The following is a 27,119-nucleotide window of genomic DNA, read 5'->3' as shown; positions in this document are numbered from 1 at the left end:
CTCCCCTCCCTCCTCTTTGGCTTCCCCCATATTTCCGTATTGATTTTTAAACAAATTCTATACTCTGCTGATTTTGCTTCTTATATAGTTGTCAAAACCTGGCAAAGAGTCCATATCTTTATACTGTCTTTTTCTATAGTTTATAAATGGTTCCCACTCTTTTTTGAAATCGATGTTGTCTCTCTCATGTATTCTCTCTGTCAGCTTAGCCAGTTCCGCGTAGTCCATAAGCTTGGCTTGCACTGCTTCCTTTGTTGGCGTTTTCTGTTTTCCATACTTGTGCTAATAAAATTCTTGTTGCTGTTGTCGCATACATAAACTATGTCCAATTTCCCTCTCATGTATCATGATCTAAAATTAGAAGCAGGAAAGAGTCTGGTTTTTAAACAAAGGGTTTTTTCAACATTTTTTTCAGTTCATTATATATCATTTCCCAGTATTCTTTAACCTTCTTGCATTCCCACCATACATGAAAAAAGTACATATCTTGGATCCTGTTTTATACATTTTTGCAGTTTTTCCAGTGTGATATACCATCTATATATCATTTTCAAATACAGTGGTACCTCAGGTTATAGATGCTTCAGGTTACAGACTCTGCTAGCCCAGAAATAGTACCTTAGGTTAAGAACTTTGCTTCAGGATGAGAACAGAAATCGTGCTCCGGCGGCGCAGCAGCAGCAGGAGGCCCCATTAGCTGAAGTGGTGCGTCAGGTTAAGAACAGTTTCAGGTTAAGAATGGACCGCTGGAATGAATTACTGTATTTTTCGCTCTATAACACGCACCTGACCATAACACGCACATCGTTTTTAGAGGAGGAAAACAAGGGAAAAAACATTCTGAATGAAACAGTGGATGTATCATTTTTGTGCTTCATGATGTGGCCACAGACATGTGATCTGATGGTGAATTTGGGGTGACCCAATGCAAAAATCCTGAGAATCCCTGTGGATCCATGCTTTGTAACCACGTTTTTGCACCACTGCAGCCCCAGGCAACAGTGGGTGTGTGATTTTGGGGGGGGGCAGGCTGTAGCCATGGAAATGCTATGTGATCTGATGGTGAATTTGGGGTGACCCAATGCAAAGATTCTGAGGATCCATGTAGTTCCATGCTTTGTAACCACATTTTTGCACCATTGCAGCCCCAGGCAACAGTGGGTGCGTGATTTTTGGGGGCAGGCTGTAGCCATGGACATGCTATGGGATCTGATGGTGAATTTGGGGTGACCCAATGCAAAGATCCTGAGGATCCATGTGGATCCATGCTTTTTAACCACATTTTAAGTGGGGAGGGAAGGAAAAACACAGAAGGGACAAGGAGCAGGAGAGGGGTGTGCAGGGAAGCAGCTGGCTAAGAATGCAGGAGAGGAGTATAACGGGAGGGGGGAAAGGAAGGCAAAAGTTTTCCCTCACCTACCCACCCAAGCCAGCCAGCTTTCTCTCTCTCTCTCTCTCTCTCTCTCTCTCTCTCTCTCTCTCCCTCCTGCATGTTTTCAGCAGCACCAGAGCACAGAGAGGACACTCTGCTTTCCCCTCTGCTTGCCTGGAGGGGAGGGGCTTTCCCTGCTCTTTGTTCCGTTTGAGCAAAAACAGCAAGGAAACAGAGGAGGGTGGGCAGTAAGACCCTGAGGCAGAATGCAGGAAAGCAGCCGCTTCCTCTTTTCAGGTTTCCCTTCTCCAAGACGCGCAATTTGATTTTTGCCTGATTTTTTTTGCCTCCCCTCGCGCCATTTGGCTCCAGGGACCACACATTCGCTCAATAACACACACAGACATTTCCCCTTCCTTTTTAAGAGAAAAAATCTGCGTGTTATAGAGGGAAAAATACGGTAAGTACTTAACCCAAGGTACCACTGTAATTTTCTCTTAATGATATACAATCTGTAAACTTTACATTTGTTTTCATAAACTTTCCCATTCCTCCAACTGTATATTAAGCCCAACATCCGGAGCCCATTTTATTTGGGCTGATTTTACCTTCTCATCTAAAGTCTCTCCATATAGCAAAATGTTATATGCTCTCTTCAATAATTTGGTATTTCCCTCCACAACTTCCTTTTGAAAGTTTGAGATAGTATAGCTGAACCCCCTTTTATTATCTTCTTTAAATTGCTCATTAATTTGTCTGTGATGCAACCAACTTTGTAAAGTACCTTTCAAGTTTTCATAACTTTTAAATTTCAAACCTTTCTCCTCTTCTATTAACAAATCTCTATATGTTGGCCACTTTCCTTTTTTATCACCCCTCCAGCTACACAGGGTCTAATCCTGCCAGACTGGTGGATGTCTCAAAAAATTCCAAGTTGTTGGATATTCAAATCGCAGAGCTTGTCAAAACTGAGAGGCAACTATTTACAAATCCTGTTCTTTCAGCAAAGCAGGAATTTTAGGGTTAAAAATACATTTGCTTTCACTCAGAGGCTGAAATGTAGATTTTTGGGGGCTTTCATCTCATTCATCTCATTCCATCTTATTCACAAAACGTCTCTGCAGGGTTCTCCCCTGAATAGCAGAAGTACGGCTTCCATTTTTAATACTTCTCACTTTGAAGTTCAAATTGAATTTAAGTCCAAATTTTTAAATTCCTCTCCAAAAGCTTCTTTTTCTTTTACCTTATAACAGAAGATCTGTCACTTCAGAGGGCGGCTTTTAGGCTTCGGTTATTCAGGTGTGCGTTGGAGCCGACAGCCCGCCTCGACCGTCTTCCCCTCCCTGATGCAACTGCGGGAGCCGGTTTGACGGGAGACCTGGGGCTCAGCTGGACCCCGTGGCAGCCCCACTCTTCTGCAGAGTTTTGTGCGGGGGGCTTTTTTTAGCCCCTAAACCTCTCCTCGGTGGCCTGAAATCCTCCTAAGGGCTCTGTCCTACTCCAGCCCGGAAGCTCGCAATCGCAAAGTCAACTCTTTGTGACATTTATTGTATTTTATTACATTTTACAAGTTCACTAACTGAAAGAACAAAAAAATCCCCAATCAACTTGATTGCAATCACATAACACACTGACAAATGTCCTGCTTATTTATGTTGCAATCCTTCCTAAAAGTTGTTGTATTACATTCTACTTTAAATTACAGTGGTACTTTAAATTACAGTGGTCTGTTCTCAACCTGAAACTGTTCTTAACCTGAAGCACTACTTTAGCTAATGGGGCCTCCTGCTGCCGCCGTGCCACCAGAGCACAATTTCTGTTCTCATTCTGAAGCAAAGTTCTTAACCCGAGGTACTATTTCTGGGTTAGCGGAGTCTGTAACCTGAAGCATCTGTAACCTTAGGTGTCTGTAACCTGAAGTACCACTGTATCTTTCCGTTGATATATAATTTTATGGTATTACTCCCAAAAAGGGGGGTATTATGAGCAATCAAACCCCAGAAAAACACCTTCTCCAAGGTTTCCACAATTTTGACCACTAGTGTATGTTGTCTTCTAGGTCCAAAGACATACATGCACACACAGATAGCATGAGCAAGCAGGGCTCCAAAGTGCTTCTCTTGAGAACTTGCCATCTAAGTTGTTTGCTCACGGCAAAAGCTCCTATTTCCCAAAAGGACAGGAGGGGGAGGTCTCTCCCCCACTTTTAACCCACCCACTCCCACCGCACGGAAGGGAGAGGTCTTGTTCATTCACAATCCCTGGATCCACCGCCTCTCCCAGGGGATCCAGATGCAAGCAAGGTGCTTTCTTCTCCATTCAAGGGCAACCCATGTATTCAAAGCAGTCCTTTGCAGATTAAGACTTAAGTTCAAAATAAGTACAAAAACCCGACAAAAAGACTCATGGGTTTATAGTGGCACCAGCTTTCCTAGTCAAGATTCCACAATGTCAGACTATAGCTCACAAAAGCTTAAGCCATAATACATTTATGAGCCTTTATGGGCTGCAGAAGATGAATAAACAGAAGCATAGTTAATCTATGGTCTTCCATCCCACAAGAGACAGTGACTGCCAGCAACTTGGATATCTTGAAAAAAGGGATTAGGCTGGTGTCTGTGCTCTGCCCTTGTAGTCCTAGGCAATAATGCTTCTTAATACTAGTTTCTGGAAAGCACAGGAGAGCAGAGGGCTCTTGGGCTGAAGTCTATCTTGCTGGTTTCCCCCAGGCATCTGCTTGGCCACTGTGAAAACAGGATGCTTGACTAGGTGGGTCTTTGCCCGATGCAGCAGGCTGTTATTAGGTTGTAATACGTTGTAATAATTTTACACTTACATGTGGCATAGGAACACCTCAGTTATACTTCTTCCTCATAGGAGAGACTGCTATTGGAGCATGAGATCATTTCTTCACTTGAAAAAGAAAAAGACAGAGATGTGTCTTATAAGCCAGTTCCACCGTAGATATCTACTATAAAATGATGGTGCTTTCTTAAGTGTGAATGGCGTGATCATGGGTTTCTCTTGCCATTATCTCATCTGCATTCCTAAAAATTTGGAACATGGAGACAGTGGACAATGGAGAGGGTGTTAAAATAAGAGAAGGTGCACATGGGAATTGACATGTGCTTAGTTCATTTATTGTCTTTCCTAAAAGTCTAACAGGATTCTCTCCCTGCCCCAAACAGGTGAGGAAGATGATGGTCAGGATTCTACGGAAAGGTCTGTGAAATCAGTGGGAAGAGCAGAGAAGCCATTTAAATGCAGGGAATGTGGAATGTGCTTTAGTCACTGTGGAAAAATGAGGAAACACCAACGAACTAACACGGGGGGAAAACCGTTTGAATGCATGGAGTGCGGAAAGAGCTTCACTCAAAGTGGTAAACTTAGAAGACATCAACGAACTCACACGGGGGAGAAACCATTTAAATGTATTGAATGTGGAAAGAGCTTTGGTCAAAACGGAGACCTTAGAATACATGAACGAACTCACACAGGGGAGAAACCATTTAAATGCATTGAATGTGGAAAGAGCTTCAGTCAAAGTGGAAACCTTAGAATACATCAACAAACTCACACAGGGGAGAAACCATTTAAATGTATTGAATGTGAAAAGAGTTTCAGTCGTAGTGGAGACCTTAGAATACATCAACGAACTCACACGGGAGAGAAACGGTTTAAATGTATCGAATGTGGAAAGAGCTGCAGTCGTAGTGGTCACCTTAGAATACACCAACGAACTCACACAGGGGAGAAACCATTTAAATGTATTGAATGTGGAAAGAGCTTCAGTCAAAGTGGGACACTTAGAATACATCAACAAATTCACATGGGGGAGAAACTATTTAAATGTATTGAATGTGGAAAGAGCTTCAGTCATAATGGAGCCCTTAGAATACATCAACGTACTCACACGGGGGAGAAACCGTTTCAATGTATTGAATGTGGAAAGAGCTTCAGTCAAAGTGGAAAACTTAGAATACATCAACAAACTCACACGGGGCATAAACCATTTAAATGTCTTGAATGTGGAAAGAGCTTCAGTCAAAGTGGAAACCTTAGAACACACCAACTAACTCACACAGGGGAGAAACCATTTAAATGCATTGAATGTGGAAAGCGCTTCGGTCAAAGTGGAGACCTTAGAAGACATCAACGAACTCACACGCAGAAACCATTTAATTGTATGGAGTGTGGAAAGAGCTTCCGTCAAAGTGGAGGCCTTAGGAAACATCAGCTAACTCACATGGGGGAAACCACAGATGTAGGGAATGTGGAAAGAGCTTAACACGAAGTGGAGACCTTAATATTTATAAGCAAATTCACACAGGTTAAAAACCATATAAACGTATGCAACGTTCCACTCAAGGTTCACTATTTAATTTACATCAAGAAACTCATAAAGGCAGAAATCAATTTTAAATACATGGAACCCATGTGATGTTTTGGTGTTTGTATTTAAATTTGTATACACATATATATGTATTAAAGTAATGAAGGTCACATATACTTGATGTACAAAAGAAGTTGCAAGTTGCTGCTAGATTATCCAGGGGGAGAATGTGAATCTGGAATGCTCAAGGTGTGTGATGAATCTGTTGAGTTTTGACTCCACCCTTCACTGCCAAAATGATGGGCTGCCCTTGTCTTGTGGATCAGCATCTGTCAGGCTTCAGGGAATTGGCTTCCTTCCCCCTTGGCCGTAGATAAGCAGAACAAAGGAAAGGGAGTCTTCTTACCAGTTAGAAACTTTAATGATCCCAGCAAGGGGACAAAGAACCCGTCTTCTAGAAATGGCGGTGCTCCCAATGAAGAGGTCCAGTCCCTCACATCGCTAGTCACCCCTGCCACTTCTGCGTCTCGTAACCTGAGCCTGTACCCGCTGTGCTTTCTGTCCTGCCACTTTCGCTGCTCTCCTTGACCTTGGGGAGAGTGGGTGGATGCTTTCCAGACACAGTGAATCTGTTAGCTCTCCCCCCCTCCAGAGTTTCTTCTGCAAGCTGTTCCCCATCCAGTATTTCCCAGCTTCTGCCTTCTGAACTATGTTCCTCTGCAAATCACTTTTCCAAATCTATACAGTCCTCCTGCTCCTGCGAAGATTCAGGGGAGGGGGAGGTTCACACAAATCTGCCTTAGTGCAGCTCTCCTTAGCTGGGTACCTTATGACGGTGGTTAGGTTTTGGTTTAGGTGAGAAAGTGTGGGCCTAGGCTGGGGGGGGGAGCAGAGAGAAGGGAAGAGAAGAGAAGTAGAGGGGATGCTTTATCCATGCAAGGTTAGTTCGTGTTTCTCCCGAGTACGTTCCTGTAATCAGTGAGCGTGCATTTAGCATTTGGCTGGGAGCGTAAGATGCTTCAGGAGACATTAGAGCAAAGCATGTTTATCGCACGTGCACTGTGAGAGCAGTGGTGGGGAGATGGTAAATAACTCTCAGGGTGCTTAAAAGTAGGCTGTTGTTTCGTGAGAGGGGGTGGGGGGAAGAGAGTTTTAGCAACGCTGAACAGGAAGAGCCAAGTGTACTTACAGGATACATGTGCTTGCTACTTTGAGTTTGAAGCTGGGCAGTGGAATTGGCACATGCTTCTGCTGAAAGCAGATCTAAGGAAGATTAAGTTAATTGCAACCAGAAAAACACTTGGGTCCCATTAGAGAGGCTGCTCATGAGGCCGGAGGAACATCGCCCTGCTGTGAGATGGAAAGTCCACCACTCCCTGCAAGGTCTTTTCCACCTGGCCAAAGGGGTGGGGCCCAGACTCACCCAGCTCTACTATGTTAAATATGAATTCTGTAGTTGACCTTTGCACTGTTTTATTTTGAAATCTTTAAGATAATATTTTTGTTTTCTGTTATGTTGTTTTACTGTATACTCTATATTGTGGCTGGGGGGAGCCAGCTGGGTGGGGTATAAATAATAAATTAGTAGTAGTAGTAGTAGTTATTATTATATTTCACATTTTTCACATTGTTTTATTGATTTAATATGCTGTGAACTGCTTTGAGGTTTTTCTTGAAGATATAAAGTGGAATGGAAATTAAATTTTAAAAGTATAGAGCAGGGATATCCAACATGGGGTTGCTCAGATGTTGGGAAACAACTCCCATAAGGCTCAGCCCGTACGGCCAAGATTGATGGGAGTTGTAGTTCAAAAGCTCAAGGGTGGAAAATCTCATGTTTCTTACTTTTCATTATGAATAATTATAGGTAAAACATTTGTTGATACAAAGCTCATTTTTAGCTTCCAGGAGCTTCTGCTTTATAAACAAACCCAAATATATTGAAACACTTTACTTTAAAACCAAATTTTAGAACAGAGGCAAGCATAACTTAAAAAAAAAAAAATCTTTTCACTTTACAAACCATAATTTTCTCAATCCAAGATTTGCTTTTCATATGTATGAAAATACTTTGTTAAGAAAGAGATACCAAAATGATGATAAAAAATGTGCAATGAAACATTATCAGCATTTAAAATGAAATGCCAGTGGGATGTTCAAAGCATTGAGTTACAAATTAAGGCAAAGATCATCCATTGCTAGGTAGTCCAGGAGACTTTCCGTATTTTTCGCCCCATAGAGCGCACCTATGGCGGACCACAGCCCCCAGAACAGGCTGCTACCCGCAAGCCTAGGGAGCCGGCGTGACTTTGTGCCGGGCTCCCAAGGGTTACGGAGAGCTGCCCGAAGCCCGGGGTGCGCTGTTCAGGATGCAGACAGCTCTCCACAATCCTAGAATCAACCCCTGGCCCCCACAGCCCGCTTTTGCCTGTAAGTAGACTTGATTCAAAGATCACATAAATCATCATGATTTTTTCCTCATTGATTCTGATGGGCAGGGCGAGTTAAGTCACTGCATGGAGGTATATATGAGTCGGAGTGGCAGGTGATCCACTGCCAGACCGCCATCTTGACAAGAATCTTTCTCAAGGCCTTGTCTTCAAGAGGACGGGCAATGAATTCTGATTGCTTGCTTGGAACAAAATAAAAAAAATTCCTTCCAGTAGCACCTTAAAGACCAACTAAGTTAGTTCTTGGTATGAGCTTTCGTGTGCATGCACACTTCTTCAGAAGTGATCCATGCAACGGTGATCCATGCAACAGTGATCCATGCAACAGTGATCCATGCAACGGTCACCTCCAGGCTTGATTATTGTAACTCGCTCTATGTGGGGCTGCCCTTGAGGCTGACTCAGAAACTCCAGCGGGTGCAGAATACCGTGGCAAGGCTCCAGTGCTTTACCAACTGCACTGGCTCCCGGTGGAGTACAGGGTCAGGTTTAAGGTGCTGGTTTTGACCTTTAAAACCCTATGCGGCCTAGGACCCACTTACCTATGGGACCGCCTCTCCTGGTATGCCCTGCGGAGGACCTTAAGTTCCGCAAATGACAACATTTTGGAGGTCCTGGGTCTCAAGGTGGTTAGGTTGGTCTCAACTAGGGCCAGGGCCTTTTCAGTACTGGCCCCAACTTGGTGGAACGCTCTGCCAAAAGAGACTAGGGCCCTGCGGGACTTGACATCTTTCCACAGGGCCTGCAAGACAGAGCTGTTCCACCCGGCCTTTGGTCTGGACTCAGTCTGACCTTTATGTTTCCCTCCCCTTATGGTTTTGATTTATGGGCTACTTTTAAAATGAGGCTGCATTTTAAATTGCATTTTAATCTGTATTTTAAATTGGTTCCCCCCCATTATGTTTTACTTCAATTTTACTGGTGTTGCCCGGCTCTGGCCAGGGAGGGCGGGGTATAAATAAAATTTATAATTATTACTATTATTATTTTTATTATCAGACATTAAGAACTTCCTGATCCTGCTTCTCCTGTATGCAGAAGTTTTAATGTTTGATGCTTCATTGGTTTTTAAAAAAATATTCTGTTGGGAGCTCCCCTAGTGGCTGGGGAAACCCAGCCAGATGAGCAGGTATAAATAAGGTTGTTGTTACAATATTATTATTCTTATGCTTAATTGAATAGCAGTTCCCGGAAGCCGCTGGAGGGGAGAGATGCTCTTCAGCTCCCATCCTCCGTGCAGGCTTGGCCACCGTGAGGAGACAGTGCTGAGATTCCTGCATTGCAGGGGGTTGGACTAGATGACTCTCAGGGTCCCCTTCCATCTCACCGATTCTATGATTCTAACAGGGTGCGGGACTAGATGGGCTTGATCAAACTACAGGGCTCTTCGTGCGGAGGGTATGTGAGTGAGTGAGAAAGAGCGTACCTTCAGAGAGAGAGGTAGGTTTTTGTGTGGGTGTGGGTGTGGGTGTGTGTCTGTGAGAGAGAGAACCTTCAGGGAGAGGCCATGTCTCTTATTTGCAACCAGGATGAAGGAGCTGCAATACCCCCACACTTGACCCACCGCTTCCCTGCCTGCTCTCTCTCCACCCCCAACCCCTATTATAGGTATTGCATTGCACAACCCCCCCATTGCACCCCCCCCCCAAAGTTTGCTTACCCTGAGGCGCTTTGCACTCAGCGGATTCCTTGCAGGACAAGGACAGTGCACGACAGAAGAGGGGGCGGGTCAGCTCTTCTAATTAAGCCGCGCCCCCTTTCCCAAGTCAGTATCGAGCAGCCCCTCCCCCAGAAGCTTCCACTCTCTGCCTTTAATCTTTAAAGGCAACGAGCCTCTGTTCCCTATACTCGAAGCCCAGGTTCCCTCCCTTCTCTCCCCATTGGCTGAGTACTGCAAGGCTTTCCCCTTACAATTATCCCCCGGAGATATCCTGCCTCCCAGGCGGGGGCTCCCATTCCTGCCCGGCTGCCCAGGGTCGCTGCCACCATCGCCAGGATTTCGGGTGAGTGCAAAGCCAGCGACGGGGAAGGAGGGAAGGGGCTTGGCAAGGGGTGGGGGGTCCAGGATGAGAAGCCCCGGGACGGGGAGAAGAAGAGAAGGGAGGAAAGGGAGCTGTTTCTCTTAATGGGGCCTTGAAGGTGGAGGGGGGGGTTTCCACTGTGGAAAGAGAGAAGCTTCCTCCTGCCCGGATCTGGTGCAAAGGGAGTTGCAGGGAAGGAGGCGGGAAAGGGGTGAGGGTTGGGTATTGCTGGGCAGGCTCGCAATAAAATAATAAAACTAATAAATATAATAATAATGCCAATTATTATTTTCTGGGTTTCACCAGCCCATTTTCTGGGTTTCCCCAGCCGCTCTGGGCGGCTTCCAACAAAATAAGAAACACCAGAAACATCCAAACATCCAAGTCTTCCGTTTTGTAGAGGAGATGGGGACATGGATTGCTGGATGGCAGAGGGAGAAAGAGGAAAAGATGGCGAGGAAAACAAAGGCAGGGGGGGCCAGGCAGGAAAAAGGAAGGGGTGAGGCCTTCTCCAAAGAGCTCTTTGTTCCTTGCACTCCTTGCATAAAGTAGTGGGGGCAGGGCCGGATTGAGGTTTGATGAGGTCCTAAACTACTGGAGGTAATGGGGCCTTTTATATGTCCAGCTGTCCTTTGTCAACAGCAAATGGTTGCTGTTTTTTGTGTTGAATATAGGCTGCATGGTAATTTATGGACCTAATCGGTATCTTAAAAAATACAGTTGAGAAATATATTAATAATGAAATACAATTACGAAGTATATTAATAGTGAAATAATTATTAAGCTCTAACTTAAAATGATTTTGTTAGTCATAACAAACTTAATAATGCAAACACATTGGCATATGGCAATAACAAAAGTTCCTTTAGAAACACAGTTTACAAAGAATCATGATCTAGTCCTAGAAACTTGCTATAACTTGAAATTATTATAGGTGTAAATATACAGTGCAGACAACTACTAATAACAAATAGTTTTATTAATATGAAATTAATTGTTATAGTCTGTACAATGCAATTGTAGTTAATACAATGCATTTTTAGATATAAGTATCAATATTACCATAATAGTCCACATACTTCATTGGGACAGCAGACCTTTGTACCCTGTTACACTTAGTGAGTGTAAAAGACAGTATTTCTAGTTATATGTCGCATTACAAATAACAGCAATACTATACACACCTGTACGTAAAAAGTATTTTACAGGACTAATTGTATTACTGCATCTACCCAATACCCATTCAATTGTATAATTTTATCATGATTCATTGTGTACTGTGTATACAAACAGTACACAAACATGATCTAAATTAGGAAAAAGGTAAAAGGCGGATCTACACGGATCCTCGTGAATTCATATGATTTTTTCATTCAAATTAAATAAAACCACCATGATACTGTAGACCATGTCTTACTCTGTAGACAGCATCAAAAAAATCATGCATCCACTATTTCATGGGGCCGCAGGGGCGCAAAAACGTGGTTAAAAAACACGGATCCTCATGGATCCTCATGATTTTTGCACAGGACCAGCCCAAAGTCACCATCAGATCAAACATCATGGTGAGGGGCACAACATCCACCACAAAAATCATGGATCCACGGCTTCCTGGCCATACCGTGGCCCAAAAATGTGGTTCCGAACAACAGATCGTCATGGATCTTCACGCTTTTTGCATTGGGCCAACCCAAACTCACTGTCAAATCACATATCATGGCCAGGGGCACAGCCTGCACCACAAAAAACTCGGATCCACGCCTGCCTGGCCATAACGTGGCCCAAAAATGTAGTTTTGAAGCACGGATCCTCATGGATCCTCACGCTTTTTGCATTGGGCCACCCCAAAATCACTGTCAAATCACACATCATGGCCAGGGGCACAGCCTGCACCACAAAATCACAGATCCACGACTTCCTGGCCACACAATGGCCCGAAAACGTGGTTTCGAAGCACGGATCCTCATGATTTTTGCATTGAGCTACCCTAAACTCACACATCAAGTCCAGGGGCACAGCCCGCATCACAAAAAAACTCAGATCCACCATCATCTGGCAACGGCATGGTCCAAAAACGTGGTTTTGAAGGTCGGATCCTCAAGGATCCTAACGCTTTTTGCATTGGGCCACACCAAATTCATTGTCAAATCACACATCCTGTCCAGGGATACAACTTGCACCACAAAAACCTAGGATCCACAGCTTTCTGGTCATAACACGGCCCAAAAACGTGGTTTTGAAGCACGGATCCTCATGGATCCTCACACTTTTTGCATTGGGCCAACCCAAACGCACCATTAAATCAAACATCATAGCCAGGGGCACAGTCTGCACCACAAAAATCACGGATCCACGGCTTCCCGGTCATACCGTGGCCCAAAAACGTGGTTTTGAAGCACGGATTCTCATGGATCCTCACACTTTTTGCACTAGATCAGCCCAAAGTCACTGTCAAATCACACATCATGGCTAGGGGCACAGCCTGCACCACAAAAAACTCAGATCCACGGCTTCCTGGCCACACCATGGCCCAAAAACGTGGTTTTGAAGCACAGATCCTCATGGATCCTCACACTTTTTGCACTAGATCAGCCCAAATTTACCGTCAAATCACACATCATGGCTAGGGGCACAGCCTGCACCATAAAAAACTAGGATCCATGGCTTCCTGGTCATACCACAGCTCAAAAATGTGGTTTCGAAGCACGGATCCTCATGGATCCTAACGCTTTTCGCCTTGGGCCAGCCTAAACTCACCATCAAATCACACATCAATTTACAGGGGCACAGCCTGCACAACAAAAAACTCGGATCCACGGCTTCCTGGCAACACCGTGGACCAAAAACGTGGTTTTGAAGCACGGATCCTCATGGATCCTCACACTTTTCGCATTGGGCCAACCCAAACGCACCGTTAAATCACACATCATGTCCAGGGGCACAGTCTGCACCACAAAAATCACGGATCCATGGCTGCCTGGCCACTCCGTGGCCCAAAAACGTGGTTTTGAAGCACGGATCCTCATGGATCCTCACGCTTTTCTCTTTGGGCCAACACAAACTCACCCTCAGATCACACATCATAGCCAGGGGCACAGCCTGCACCACAAAAATCTTGAGTTGCACTACAAAAATCACAAAAATGCCCTTACCTGCACTGTTAATGTCACCACTGCAATATTATTATTAGAGCCGATAGGAGAATATATGACTACCGTATTTTTCGCTCTATAGGACACATTTTTTACCCTCCAAAAATTAAGGGGAAATGTGTGTGCGTCCTATGGAGTGAATGCAGGCTCCTTGGCTTCAGCGATAGCAACACGAAGCCTCCGAAGCGCAGAGGGAGCGCTCCCTCCGCACTCCAGAGGCTATGCGTTGTCTTCGCGGAAGCCTGGAGAGCGAGAGGGGTCGGTGCGCACCGACCCCTCTCTCTATCCAGGCTTCGGGGATAGCTGCCTGAAGCCTTTGGAGCGCAGCGCAAGTTCCCGTTGCACTCCGAAGCCTTGCGGATAGCCGCCTGAAGCTTGGAGAACGAGAGGGGTCGGTGCACACCGATCCCTCTTGCTCGCCAGGCTTTGCTTCGCTGGAGAGGCACTGCACAATTTTTTCTCTCTGCGCAGCGCCCCTTCAGTAAAGCTGGAGGAGAAAGGGAAGGGGCTCCGTTTCTCATCCCGCTTCGCTGAAGGGGCGCTGAGCGAAGAGGGGGAGAATTTTTTTCCCCTGTTCTCCCCCTCCTATGGTTCGGTGCGTCCTATGGTCCGGTGCGTCCTATAGAGCGAAAAGTGTGGTATATATTGTACCAAGATATGGTTCATCTTCAAGAACAGATCAAATACATGCCAAAGTATTAAAGAGAAGAAAAAATATGAAACTGCTTACATACTGTCAACTAATATCCAGATTCAAGAAAGACTGTATGGCAAACATTTAAATCAGTGAAAATACAGAATTTGAGTCCATCATAACAGAGTTCTACCTTTTGGGTAAAATTTATAAACTATTACTCAAATATGACACCAAGCCCGAACAAGCAAAACCTTATATGACAAAATGGATGCAAAAATTTTAAGAGCAGTTCACAGTGGAACAATGCGAACAATTATGAATAAAGGAAAAAAAATTACTGCAAGTTAAGCCCTAAAACAAAATTGGTACAGTGGAACATCAGGTTGCAGACATAACCCGTGACTGAGGCATGTTCGCAACCCACAGCGTTCGCATCCTGAAGCGCCACATCTGCACAGGCACCGGTGCAATTTGGCGCTTCTGTGCATATGAAAGCGGCGAAACCCGGAAGTAACCCGTCCCGGTACTTCCAGGATTCCCGTGGTCTGCAACCCAAAAACATGTAACCTGAAGCGGCCGTAACATGAAGTAAGACTGTAAAAAAATGTTCTTTCAATGGTATATAACTTTGAAAAATATACAGAAGATGAATAATGCAATGAATGGACATTGCTGGAAATGTGATAGACCTTAAGGAATCTTCTTCCATTTATGGTGGACCTGTGAAAAGACCAAATAGTTTTGGAGGAAAGTTCATTTCGAAATGAAAAAATGTAAAAAAACCCCACACCTAAATTTGCATTGGACCCCAAAACTGTGCTGTTGGGAATGACTCCTTCAGCACCTGTATTGTAAAATCATCAGACGAACTATTTAGTTATATGACCACAGCAGTCAGAGTGGTGTTGGCCAACATATGGAAATCTGACATATGTCCTGAAATAGATGCATGGAAAGAGAAACTATCAGAATATGCAGTAATGGCAAAACTCGAGAATTTAGTAAATAATTGACTCATCTTTATAATTTGTATACAACTTAACAGAACTGTAACAAAATGAACATCTGTAAGGATTTGTATAATAGACCTTAGTTACAAAAATATTTCCTGTTTAAAAATAGAAGCTTTGTGTGTATATGATAAAGAAAGAAATATATAGTAGAAGAAATCTTGTCTGTCTGATCTAGAAATGAAATCATATTTTAAAACAATTCTTGCTTTAGATTTTTATAATCATATATGTTATTTCTCCAATAGCAAACTACCTAGAATTGGAAATAATATTTAGTACACTAACCTTTGGTTAACTCTTGATAAATGTCAGCTTGCTGAGTTATTTTGTACAATTGTGATTCAATGTTATATTTGCGCTCAACAAGGGAAACCCACATGACCTGAAGGCGTTGCTGTGCAATGCTAGGTCAATGATTCATAAGACCACTGCCATCCATGACTTGATCGTGGATGGAGGACTTGACCTGGCATGTGTAACAGAGACTTGGTTGGATGAAGCAGTTGGTCCTGTCCTAGCTGCTGCTTGTCCACCAGGTTTCTCTTACACACAGCAACCCAGGTCATGTGGTCGGGGGGGGGGTTGCATTGATTTTTAGGAAGTCACTAGCTTGCATTAGGTGTCCTACTGGGAAGACCCAGTTCTCTGAGTGCATGTTCTGGAAGCTGGGCAATAGGGGCAGTACAGGATTACTTTTGGTGTACTGACCTCCCCGCTGCACCAAGGATTCCCTGCCCGAGCTGCTTCAGGTCATGACGGATGTTCTCCTGGAGATACCTGGTTTGGTTGTCCTAGGGGATTTTAACATCCATGCCAACATGACCTTACAAGGGGCTGCTTGGGACTTCGTGGAAAGCATGGCCTCCATGGGGCTGTCCCTGAATAAGTTTGGCCCAACTCATAGTCATGGACATGCCTTAGACCTACTGTTCACCTCTAGTGACGTGGGTGATATGACACTAGGTAAAAGTAAAACAAAAGAAGTGCCATGGTCAGATCACTTCCTGGTGCAACTGGACTTCTCTGTGACCCTTCTCCTCTGCAGGGAGGTGGGACCAATTCGGATGGTCCGCCCCCACCACATAATGAATCCAAATGGTTTCCAGAGAGTGGTAGGGCATGCTTTATCCCATGTTGATGGCCTTTCCGCTGATTTCCCTGGTGGCCCGCTGAAATGCGGAGTTAACCAGGGCTACCGACTGTCTGGCTCCGAAGCGCCCTCTCCGATTGCATGGAGCCCAGACAGCCCCGTGGTTTTCTTTGGAGCTGAGGGTGAGGAAACAAACGCTGAGACGGCTAGAGTGCCGGTGGCAGAAAACTCATTCTGAATTGGACCGGACACAGGTTAAAGCTCAATGTCGAGCCTACCAAGTGGTGATAGCGACGGCGAAGAAGACTTTCTTCACCGCCTCTATTGCATCTGCAGAAAATAGTAGCAGGAGACTATTTCAGGTGGTTTGCAATTTAATGGAACCACCTTTACCACTGGGGCCTTGTAAAGACCCCAAGATCTCCTGCAACGATTTTTCAAATTTTTATGCAGATAAATTTGCTAATATTCGGAAGGAGGTAGACACCACTGGGGGAGCAGGGCCGGGGCGGGAGAGTGCTAGAGCCCTGTCTGGTCAAGTTGCATGGAATCAATTTCAATCCGTTACCCCCGAGAATGTGGACAGGCTGCTTGGATGCGTGAAACCAACCACGTCTCCTTGATCCTTGGCCATCCTGGCTAATAAAAGCAAGCCGGGAAGGGCTGGGCGATGGGCTCTGCGGGGTGGTGAATGCTTCCCTCTGTGAGGGGGCATTCCCAGACCTGCTGAAAGAGGCGGTCATTAAACCACTTCTTAAAAAAACATCTTCAGACCCGGCCAGTATGGCCAACTATCGCCCAGCCTCAAATCTTCCATTCTTGGGCAAGGTGATTGAGCGGGTGGTTGCTGAACAACTCCAGGCATGCCTGGAGGATGCGGACAATTTGGATCCCTTCCAATTGGGATTCAGGTCTCATCATGGGACTGAAACTGCCTTGGTCGCGCTGGTTGATGATCTCTGGTGGGCTAGGGACAAAGGTGAGAGCTGTTTCCTAGTTCTGCTGGATCTCTCAGCGGCTTTTGATACAATCGATCATAACATCCTTCTGGACCGTCTAGAGGAGCTGGGAGCTGAGGGCACTGTTATACAGTGGTTTCGCTCCTTCCTCCTGGACTGTGTCCAGAAAGTGGTGGGGGGGGATGAGTGTTCAGACTTACTTGTGGGGTGCCTCGGGGTTCCGTCCTCCCCTCCATGCTTTTGAATATCTACATGAAGCTGCTGGGAAAGATCATCAGGGGGTTTGGGCTTGGTGTCCATCAATATGCGGATGATACCCAGCTCTACCTCTCTTTCAACTCAGAACCAGTGAAGGCGGTGAAGGTCCTGTGTGAGTGCTTGGAGGCGGTTGGAGGATGGATGGCAGCTAATGGACTGAGGTTGAATCCTGACAATATGGAAGTTCTGTTTTTGGGGGACGGGGTGGGCTGGTGTGAAGGACTCCCTGGTCCTGAATGGGGTAACTGTGCCCCTGAAGGACCAGGTGCGCAGCCTGGGAGTCATTTTGGACTCACAGCTGTCCATGGACGCACAGGTCAATTCTGTATCCAGGGCAGCTGTCTACCAGCTCCATCTGGTACGCAGGCTGAGACCCTACCTGCCTGGAGACTGTCTTACTAGAGTGGTGCATGCTCTTGTTATCTCCCACTTGGACTACTGCAATGTGTTCTACGTGGGGCTACCTTTGAAGGTGACCTGGAAACTACAACTAATCCAGAACGCGGCAGCTAGTCTGGTGACTGGGAGTGGCCACCAAGACCATATAGCACATGTCCTGAAAGACTTACATTGGCTCCCAGTACATTTCCGAGCACAATTCAAAGTTTTGGTGCTGACCTTTAAAGCCCTAAATGGCCTTGGCCCAGTAGACCTGAATGAGTGTCTCCACTCCCATCATTCTGCCCAGACACTGATGTCCAGCACCAAGGGCCTTCTGGTGGTTCCCTCACTGCGAGAAGCAAAGCAACAAGGAACCAGGCAGAGGGCCTTCTTGGTAGTGGCGCCCACCCTGTGGAATGTCCTCCCATTAGATGTCACAAGAGATAAAGAACTACCTGACATTTAGAAGGCATCTGACGGCAGCCCTGTTTAGGGACGTTTTTAATGTGTGACTTTTTAATGTAGTTTTATTTCATTTTTTTGGAAGCCACCCAGAGTGGCTGGGGAAACCCAGGCAGATGGGCAGGGTACAAATATAGTAGTAGTGGTAGTACTTTGTAGGATTTGATAATCTTTATAGGTTTTTTAAATTTATAATCTATCTATCAATCTATCTATCCCCTCCCCCTTTTCCCTTTCTGTACTTCCCTAGCCTTATAAAATTGAATATATATATATATTTAAAATTTACGGCTCCACAGTTTTCTGGGTCGCCCCATATTCATTACCCAACCACCTATGCTGCTCATGGCCAGATCACTTTGGGGCACTGCCATGCTGTAAAAAGATTCTCATGAAGCACAGATCCCCATGGATCCTTAGGTTTTTTATGTTTGGTCACCCTGAAATCACTATCAAATCACACTTGATGTGTATGACCACAGAAAACCACTGTGAAGAACTGCACCTGGAAATTTTTGATGCTGCTAAACCTCAAGAATATCCAAGGCAGAGATTGTGATGATCTTACCTGTGAATGTAAATTATCAAACCAACTAGATGGAGACCACCAAAGTAACCATGAAAAGCAATCACCTGTCTTGCGTCAATTCAGCTACAAATGGTTTTGGGACAAAAGTTGGTTGCTTGGGGGGGGGTAATTATAAATGGAGGTTTAACTGCAAGTTTTCTTGCCAACAGATTTTGTCAGTGCAAACTTTGAAATAGGGGGTTTCCAACGTGGTGCCCATGGGCATCATGGTGCCTGCTGACAGCTTTCCTGGAGTCCACCACGTGTTTTTAGAAAAAGAACAGGATTAGTGGTGAATTGTGCCCAGCATGACTTCAGATTGTTCATAGTACATTTGATTGACTGCAGGGGCATACGAAGGGGCAGCGGGGTGATGGTGCCCCGGGGTGCCATGCTGGGGGGAGAGTGACAGTACGGTCGCTGTACTGGCTGCCACTTGTGCGGCAACTGTACAGGCAGCCCCTCTCGCAGTGACCGTATGGCCCATATGGGCAGCTGTTCTCGTGGCGACTGTACAGGCTGCTGCTCGTGTAGCGTCCGTACAGGCAGCCCCTCTCATGGCGGCCGTACAGGCTGTATGGGCAGCCGCTCTCCTGGTGACCATACAGGCTGCCGCACACGCGGTGTCCATACAGGCTGCCATGCATGCACAGTCCGTACAGGACATTGTGTGCTCACCCATCATCCAGGACTTGTTACCATATTATAGCTGCCACAAAATCTATCGGCATGTCACCAGAACCAGGGAAGCCTTGCCAGTTGCAGCTCACACAGTTGAAGTGAAATAAAAGACAGAAGAGTAGATCGGGAAGAAAGTTCCCCAGACTGCAGGAAAAGATAACAGTAGCTCCAGCATCTGATTCATTGCAGGCTGCTGAGGGGTTTGACTCCTTAAGATCACCAACTGACACCTGGAAAGCACTCAGCCTTAGATGACCTCCACTCCAAAAAGTGGGAAAGAGGATTAAACAGTGACCAATATTGATTCTTTTGATAGCAGCCCCATATTCTCAACACAAAGTGAGAAGTGTTTGGACAAATCACTAATTTGTACATCAGTTCCCCCATGGCACAACTGTACCTTCCCCACACTCAGTCTACAAACCATGGGACTTGTGGGTTCAGTTGGCAACATCTGTGTGTATGACTATGACATAAACACACTGAAAGGATCAAAGTGGATAAATGATCGCATAATAGATGCCTTTCTTGCCTCCAGGGTGATCATGGCCAAAGAGCTAGGTCACAATGGAACAATTTTCCCACTTACCGTACTTGCCACTTCATGCAGATATGTCAAAGATTGCCAGTGCAAGCTCTGAAGAACTGTTTGAGATTTGGAGTGCTAAAGATAGATGTTTTGATTATTCCAGTAAATGACAGAGAAGTCCACTGGATACTGATAGTAATCATTTTTAAAAAGAAGACCATGCTCTATCTAGATTCCAAACATGGATTGAACCACTCTGTGATTGATGCAATAACATCCTTCTTAGCATGTCTGTATGAGATGGATTCAAAATATCCCTACAGTTTTGCAGCTGGTCATTTTTTGCACCAACTGATATACCCAGGTAAGGTAATTCCAGTGACTATGGTCCTTTCACATGTACCATTGCCCATCTGATTGCTTCTGCTGCCCAATTACAGATCATACAAAAGGATATGGCTGCCATTAGACCCTGGATTGCAAAAGAAATAATACAGCACTGTGGGAAAACCTATTCTGAAGGACAAGACAAATATTTTCAGGTGGAAATTGATGCTGTTCCTCCCAAGAAGAGACAAATCTTGAACGAGAGTTACATTACTGTGTCTCAATCATGCCCAGAGGGATAGAAGGATACACTAACCTATTGCTCAGATATTTTACCTTCCTTGTTTGAAGGCTGCTGGTCACTATGTTTCTTGAAGGAAGGGTGCAGGAGGCCCAGTGGTGACCTAACTATGGTTTACTGTGAAGGAAACTGCAAGGACTGGTACCACTGCTTTCGCATAGGCATTGATTCAAAAGATCTTCCAGAGGTTTTCGTGTGTCCAGACTGTCAATCCACTGTGGCCAAATAGATTTTGAAACTGCGAACTGTCATATTCCACAGGTTGGTATAATACAGCAAAATCCAAACATAGTTTTCATCATCATGGCAGGGATGGTCCTTTTCCATAGAATTATTATTTATGGAGTTAGTTTTTACATCCTGCTTTTCTCTACTTGAAGGAGTCTCAAAGTGGCTAAAAATCTCCTTTCCCTTCCACCCCCACAACAGACACCTTGTGAGGTAGGTGGGGCTGAGAGAGTTCAGAGAGAAGTGTGACTGGCCCAAGGTCACCCAGCAGCTGCATGTGGAGGAGCGGGGAAGCGAACCCAGCTCACCAGATTAGAGTCCACCGCTCTTAACCACTACACCACAGAAACATATCTCTTAAAACTCTGGAGCAAGCTGTTCAGTTCAGCCTCATAGTGATACTGATTTGTGGAGGGAAGGTTGGTGATGAGCAAGATCTGTTCCCATTTCCCAACACAGAGACCACAGAGCAGTTTCTTTTGGGGGCTGAACCTGCAGAGTGTTTCTGTTCAGAATTTCTGTGGCAGAAATTGGCTAAGTGCCTTTATAAACATTCAGCTTCTCAAATCGAACCCCATCATGAAACTTTCAGGTGTAGCTGTTGGAGGTGGAGGGCAGAGAAGGTGCTAGTCCTTACCTCCCTCCTCCCAGCCCCATGATCTGTTGCCCAATGGGCTGAATTTCAGGGCTTTTGCATGTAAAGGGCAAGCTTGTTCTTTACTTGTTTAGATCTTTAAACTTGGGAACAGATATTTGGCTCCATGACCAAAATGGTCAGCTTCTAGAGGACTGGAAAGATCATGATTGTACTTCCCCTACCCGCAGCCCTAACCCCGTTGAGTATTTTTTGTTATGAGACTGAGTGTTTGGGGCTGATGCTGTAGCATTCTTGTCTGGGGGCTTGATGGAAAAACAGAAAAGTGACCCTCACCTAACTCTCCAATGCCCTTCAACAAGAATGCTGTAGGAAATATTGCTAAGCCCAAAGGGAGGCAAGAATTTGCTTCAGCTCACCTTGTTAATGGCAGAGCAAAAGCTATGTGTGTTGTCATTCTCAATCAGTCTACTTTCAGGACTGATTTTAGAACCCTCTTATATCAGGCCACATGGTCACTGGAGGTGGCCCCATCATGCAAACTTGACTATCCACACAGGGACCATCTATTTTTGTTTTTTTCTGATACTGGATTTTAAGTTACAGTTACATCTTTTAAAACAGCTGTCAGTATATCACACTGTATTCCACTTCCCTTCCAAAGGAACACGTGGCTCTCCCCACATAGCGGGTTAGGTTGAGACTGCTGATCCAAAGTGATCAGTAATTTTTACGGTAATTACAATCCTGCTTTCCCTTGTACCAGCTTACCTTGACTTCAGTAAGTTCTTTGAAAAGGTCCCCCATGATATTATTGCAAAAAAACTAGTAAAATGTGGGCTAGACAAAGCTACTGTTAGGTGGATTTGTAATTGGTTGATGGGCTGAACCCAAAGAGTGCTCATCAGTGGCTCAAATTCATCCTGGAAAACAATGACTATTGGGGTTCCACAAGGTTCTGTCCTGGGCCTGGTGCTATTCAATATTTTTATGAATGATTTGGATGATGGAATAGAGGGTGTGCTAATCAAATTTGCAAATGACTGCAAACTGGGAGGGGTTGCTAATACACCGGAGGGCAGGGTCAGAATTCAAAATGACCTGAATAGCCTAGAGAGCTGGGCCAAAACCAACAATATGGAGTTCAATAGGGAGAAATGTAAGGTACTACACCTGGATAGAAAAAATGAAATGCACAGGTGGGGGACACTTGGCTTGACAACGGTACCTGTGAAAGGGATCTGGGAGTCTTAGTCGACCACAAGCTGAATATGAATCAACAGAGTGATGTGGCAGCTAAGAACGCCAATGCAATTCTGGGCTGCATCAATGGGAGTATAGTGTCTAGATCAAGCGAAGGAATGCTACCACACTATTCTGGTTGGTCAGACCACACCTGAAATATTGTGTCCAGTTCTGGGCACCACAGTTGAAGAAGGATATTGTCAAGCTGGAGCATGTCCAGAGGAGGGTGACCAAAATGTAAAAGGTCTGGAATCCAAGCCCTATGAGGAGAGACTTAGGGAGCTGGATTTGTTTAATCTAGAGAAGAGAAGATTAAGGAGTGACATGATAGCCATGTTTAAATATTTGAAGGGATGTCATGTTGAAGAGGGAGCAAGCTTGTTTTCTGCTGTTCTAGAGACTAGGATGCAGAATAATGGATTCAAACTATGGGCAAATAGATTCCACCTGGGCGCGGTAATCCAGTCAGGGAAAAAGGGAGGCATACTATGTTTAGGGCACCGTTTCCAGCCCCTTCCCCTTTTTGGGGTGAGCATAGTGGATCCTAAAAAGGGCTGCTCAGTCATGGATACAGCTGCTGAGCTGCTCAACTGCCTCATTCCTTGAGTCAGAACGACTGACCGCCCATGTGTCGGTTCATGACTAGGAGCTTCACATTCCTGCCCCCGTAGCCATTTAATGATCGCCATGGGGGAAGGGTTTGGGGGGGTTGGGTTGGGTTTTTGGAAGACACCTGTGCGTGAATTTGTTTTATGTATGTAGATCAGTGCACGCTGACCAACGCACAGTCTTCGCAGTAGGGCTCTGTTCTGATGGCATGAGTATTCACGACAAACTGGTGGATCCTATCTGCTGCAGCCTTTATCCGCCTTCAGAGCTGTTGTAACACACTGTTATCATAACACACTGCTTGTTATCACCCGCCTGTTCTGCCGTTGAGGACTTATTGGATCATTCTTTGTCTAGCTCCTTCCCTGTTATGTACTAAGCTTGGATCCTAGAGCAATAGGCAAGTAGGATCCTAGAATGCAAGAACTGATTGGCTTGCAGGAAAGACCAATCAGGCTCCAGGAGGGAAGCAGAATCAGCCAATCAGACAGGACTCATTGTGTAAATAGTGTATATAAAAGCCTGAGGTTTTGGGGGAAATTCAGTCACTGTTTTACAAGCTGCAATAAAGAGCATGAAATCACTACAGGACTCTGAGCATATTTAATTTTCTTTGACCTTACCATCTTGGGTGACCCTGCTGGGAGTACGAGATTCCCAACGGCTTCGCTCACAAGGGTCATAGGAATGCGCAAGCCCACTCACCATGACAAGTGAGAGAACTGAGATAGATTGCAGTGAGCCCTGGTCTCATTAGACAAAGCGTTCCACCAAAAAGGCTCTGACTCTGGTTGAGGACAGCTGGATATGTTTTGGGCCAGGGACCACCAGTAGGTTGCTGTTGGATGAGCGTCACACTCATGGGGGGGGTGTATTGGAAGATAATTCCCACAGATAAGAAAGGTCACAGACTGCTTAGGGCTTTAAAGATTAGCACCAAAACCTTGAACCTAATTCGATACTCCACATGGAGCCAATACAGCTGATGAACCACCAACTGAATGTGGGCTCTCCACAAAGTCCAAGTAAGGACTCATGCATCTGCATTTTAGACCATTTGGAGTTTCTGGAGCAATCTCAAGGGTAGCCCTGCATCTCTCTCTCTCTCACTCTCTCTCACATTTATACCCTGCCCTCCCCGGCTTAGGTGTACAGCAAGTTAAAGTAGTCTTTAGGTGACTACTGCATGGATCACCATGGCTAGGTTGGAAAGGGACAGGTACAGTACCAATTGCCTAAGCTGACATAGATTAAAAAATGTCAGTTTGGCTACATTTGTGACTAATGCCTCCATAGAGACAGAAGCATCCAGGATCACAAAGGGACTCCTGATGGCAGCTACAGGTGACTATTGAGCCCCATGAAGAGCTGGGAGCTGGCAAACCAAACTGAAATTATTCTGGTCCAGCCATTGGATGCCCATCTTTAATGGATAGAGATTCAGCCGACTCCATTTCCTCCATCACAGCACACCCACCATAAAATTGGCCAATATATCCAGGGCAGCATCTGGCCAGGGCTATGAAGCAGTAGATCCATGATGTTTGTGGTCAGATCTGTGGTTATGTACAAGATATTTGAATAAAGGGTGAATTTGGGGTTCCCCAATGCAAAAAGGGTGATGATCCATGAGGATCCATGCTTCAAAACCATGTTTTGGGGCCATGGAGTGGCCAGGAAGCCGTGAATCTGAGTTTTCTGTGGTGCAGGCTGTACCCCTGGACATGATGTGCGATTTGACAGTGAGTTTGGGCTGATCTAGTGCAAAAATAATGAGGATCCATGAGGATCCATGCTTCGAAACCACGTTTTTGGGCCATGGCGTTGCCAGATAACCGTGGATCCGAGTTTTTTGTTGTGTAGTCTGTGCCCCGGGGTATGATATGTGATTCGCCGTTGAGTTTTGGTTGCCCAAATGAAAAAAGCGTTAGGATCCGTGAGGATCCGACCTTCAAAACCACGTTTTTGGTCCATTGTGTTGCCAGGAAGCCGTGGATCTCAGTTTTTTGTGGTGCAGGCTGTGCCCCTGGACATGAAGTGTGATTTGACAGTGAGTTTGGGTTGGCCTAATGCAAAAAGCGTGAGGATTTGTGAGGATCTGTAATTCAAAACCACGTTTTTGGGCCATGGAGTGGCCAGGAAGCCGTGGATCTCAGTGGTGGATGCTGTGCCCCTGGCCATGATGTGTGATTTGACAGTGATTTAGGTGTGGCCTAATGCAAAAAGCGTGAGGATCCATGAGGATCCGTGCTTCGAAACCAAGATTTTGGGCCACAATGTGGCCAGGAAGCCGTGGATCCAAGTTTTTTTGTGGTGCAGGCTGTGCCCATGGACATGATGTGTGATTTGACAGTGAGTTTGTGATGGCCCAATGCAAAAAGTGTGAGGATCCGTGAGGATCCGTGGTTCGGAACCACGTTTTTGGGCCACAGTATGGCCAGGAAGCCATGGATCAGTGATTTTTGTGGTAGATGCTGTGCCCCTGGTCATGATGTTTGATCTGATAGTGACTTTGGGCTGGTCTTGTGCAAAAATCATGAGGATCCATGCTTCAGAACCACGTTTTTGGGCCACTGTATGGCCAGGCAGGCGTGGATCCGAGTTTTTTGTGGTGTTGGCTGTGCCCCTGGCTATGATATGTGATTTGACGGTGAGTTTGGGTTGGCCCAATGCAAAAAGTGTGAGGATCCATGAAGATCCATGCTTCAAAACGACGTTTTTGGTCCACGGTATGGCCAGGAAGCCGTGGATCCGTGATTTTTGTGGTGCAGGCTATGCCCCTGGACATGATATGTAATTTGACGGTGAGTTTGGGCTGATCTAGTGCAAAAATCATGAGGATTCATGAGAATCCGTGTTTTTTAACCATGTTTTTGCAATCACTGCGGCACCACGAAACCGTGGATGCGTGATTTTTTTGGTTCTGCCTACAGATTAATGTAGCCTTATTGGAGTTCACTGATTGGGTCTGCGTTGCTCCGGGACAGGAGGAAGGAAGTCAAAATGACACCGAGTTGGTTCAAAGAAAGAGTTTATTCTGCTCTCCGGATAGCAGAAGGCACTTGCGTGATTAGTCCACAGCAAGTCCAAAGAAATGACAGGCTTCATGCAGTTTATATATCCTCCAGGCACCCTCTCACTCCTCCCCTAGGAGCCCAACCACGTTGGCGTACGTACACAGGTTGACATCACATACCGTATTTTTCGCTCTATAACACGCAGATTTTTTCTCCTAAAAAGGAAGGGGAAATGTCTGTGCGTGTTATGGAGCGAATGTGTGGTCCCTGGAGCCGAAAAATAAGGCAAAAATCAAACCGCGCTTCAGGGAGAAGGGAGCTCCGTGATACAGGAAGTGGCAGCTTTCCTGCATTCTGCCTCAGGGTCTTACTGCCCGCCCTCTCTGTTTCCTTGCTGTGTTTGCTCAAACGGAACAAAGAGCAGGGGAAGCCCCTCCCCTCCAGGCAAGTAGAGAGGGAAAGCAGAGCGTCCGAACAAAGAGCAGGGAAAGCCCCTCCCCTCCAGGCAAGTAGAGAGGGAAAGCAGAGCGTCCGAACAAAGAGCAGGGAAAGCCCCTCCCCTCCAGGCAAGTAGAGAGGGAAAGCAGAGCGTCCGAACAAAGAGCAGGGGAAGCCCCTCCCCTCCAGGCAAGTAGAGAGGGAAAGCAGAGCGTCCGAACAAAGAGCAGGGAAAGCCCCTCCCCTCCAGGCAAGTAGAGAGGGAAAGCAGAGCGTCCGAACAAAGAGCAGGGGAAGCCCCTCCCCTCCAGGCAAGTAGAGAGGGAAAGCAGAGCGTCCGTCCTTCTATCCTCTCCCTGCTCCGGAGGAACAATGTTTGTGAAGGGAAGAGAGACTACAGGTTCGGCTAAAAATTCTGATTTGACTTCCTGCTTTTTGTTTTTGGAGACACAC

General features: G+C 45.6%; 2 protein-coding genes and 2 long non-coding RNA genes across 8 annotated transcripts in view; all 4 read left to right on the top strand.

The window, feature by feature from the left end:
• The window catches only part of LOC308580735 (uncharacterized protein), a 250,451-nt gene that overhangs the window by 113,815 nt on the left and 109,517 nt on the right, over positions 1 to 27,119 (top strand). The window contains exon 4 of one of the 5 annotated variants that reach the window (XM_081182850.1): positions 4,561 to 5,795. The exons of the other annotated variants lie outside the window; for them this stretch is intronic. Coding sequence (XP_081038976.1) covers positions 4,561 to 5,660 — 1,100 coding nt within the window. The 3' untranslated portion in view covers positions 5,661 to 5,795. Of the gene's footprint in view, positions 1 to 4,560; positions 5,796 to 27,119 lie in introns of those variants that run through there. 5 annotated transcript variants of the gene reach the window in all.
• LOC308581403 lies at positions 350 to 3,906 on the top strand. Its single transcript, XR_014005057.1, has 2 exons — positions 350 to 761; positions 1,838 to 3,906. It is a non-coding gene; the product is annotated as an uncharacterized lncRNA (long non-coding RNA).
• Positions 10,090 to 27,119, top strand: part of LOC308580864 (uncharacterized protein) — a 103,499-nt gene continuing 86,469 nt past the window's right edge. The window contains exon 1 of the mRNA XM_081183109.1: positions 10,090 to 10,158. The gene's annotated coding sequence lies outside the window, so the exon portion shown is untranslated. The remainder of the gene's footprint in view (positions 10,159 to 27,119) is intronic.
• LOC308579965 lies at positions 18,341 to 20,779 on the top strand. Its single transcript, XR_014004658.1, has 2 exons — positions 18,341 to 18,896; positions 20,139 to 20,779. It is a non-coding gene; the product is annotated as an uncharacterized lncRNA (long non-coding RNA).

Source organism: Podarcis bocagei (assembly GCF_964188305.1).
Source record: "Podarcis bocagei genome assembly, chromosome: 2".
NCBI lineage: Eukaryota > Metazoa > Chordata > Lepidosauria > Squamata > Lacertidae > Podarcis > Podarcis bocagei.
The sequence above is the reverse complement of the archived record's forward strand: the minus strand, read 5'-3'. Positions and strand labels throughout refer to the sequence as shown.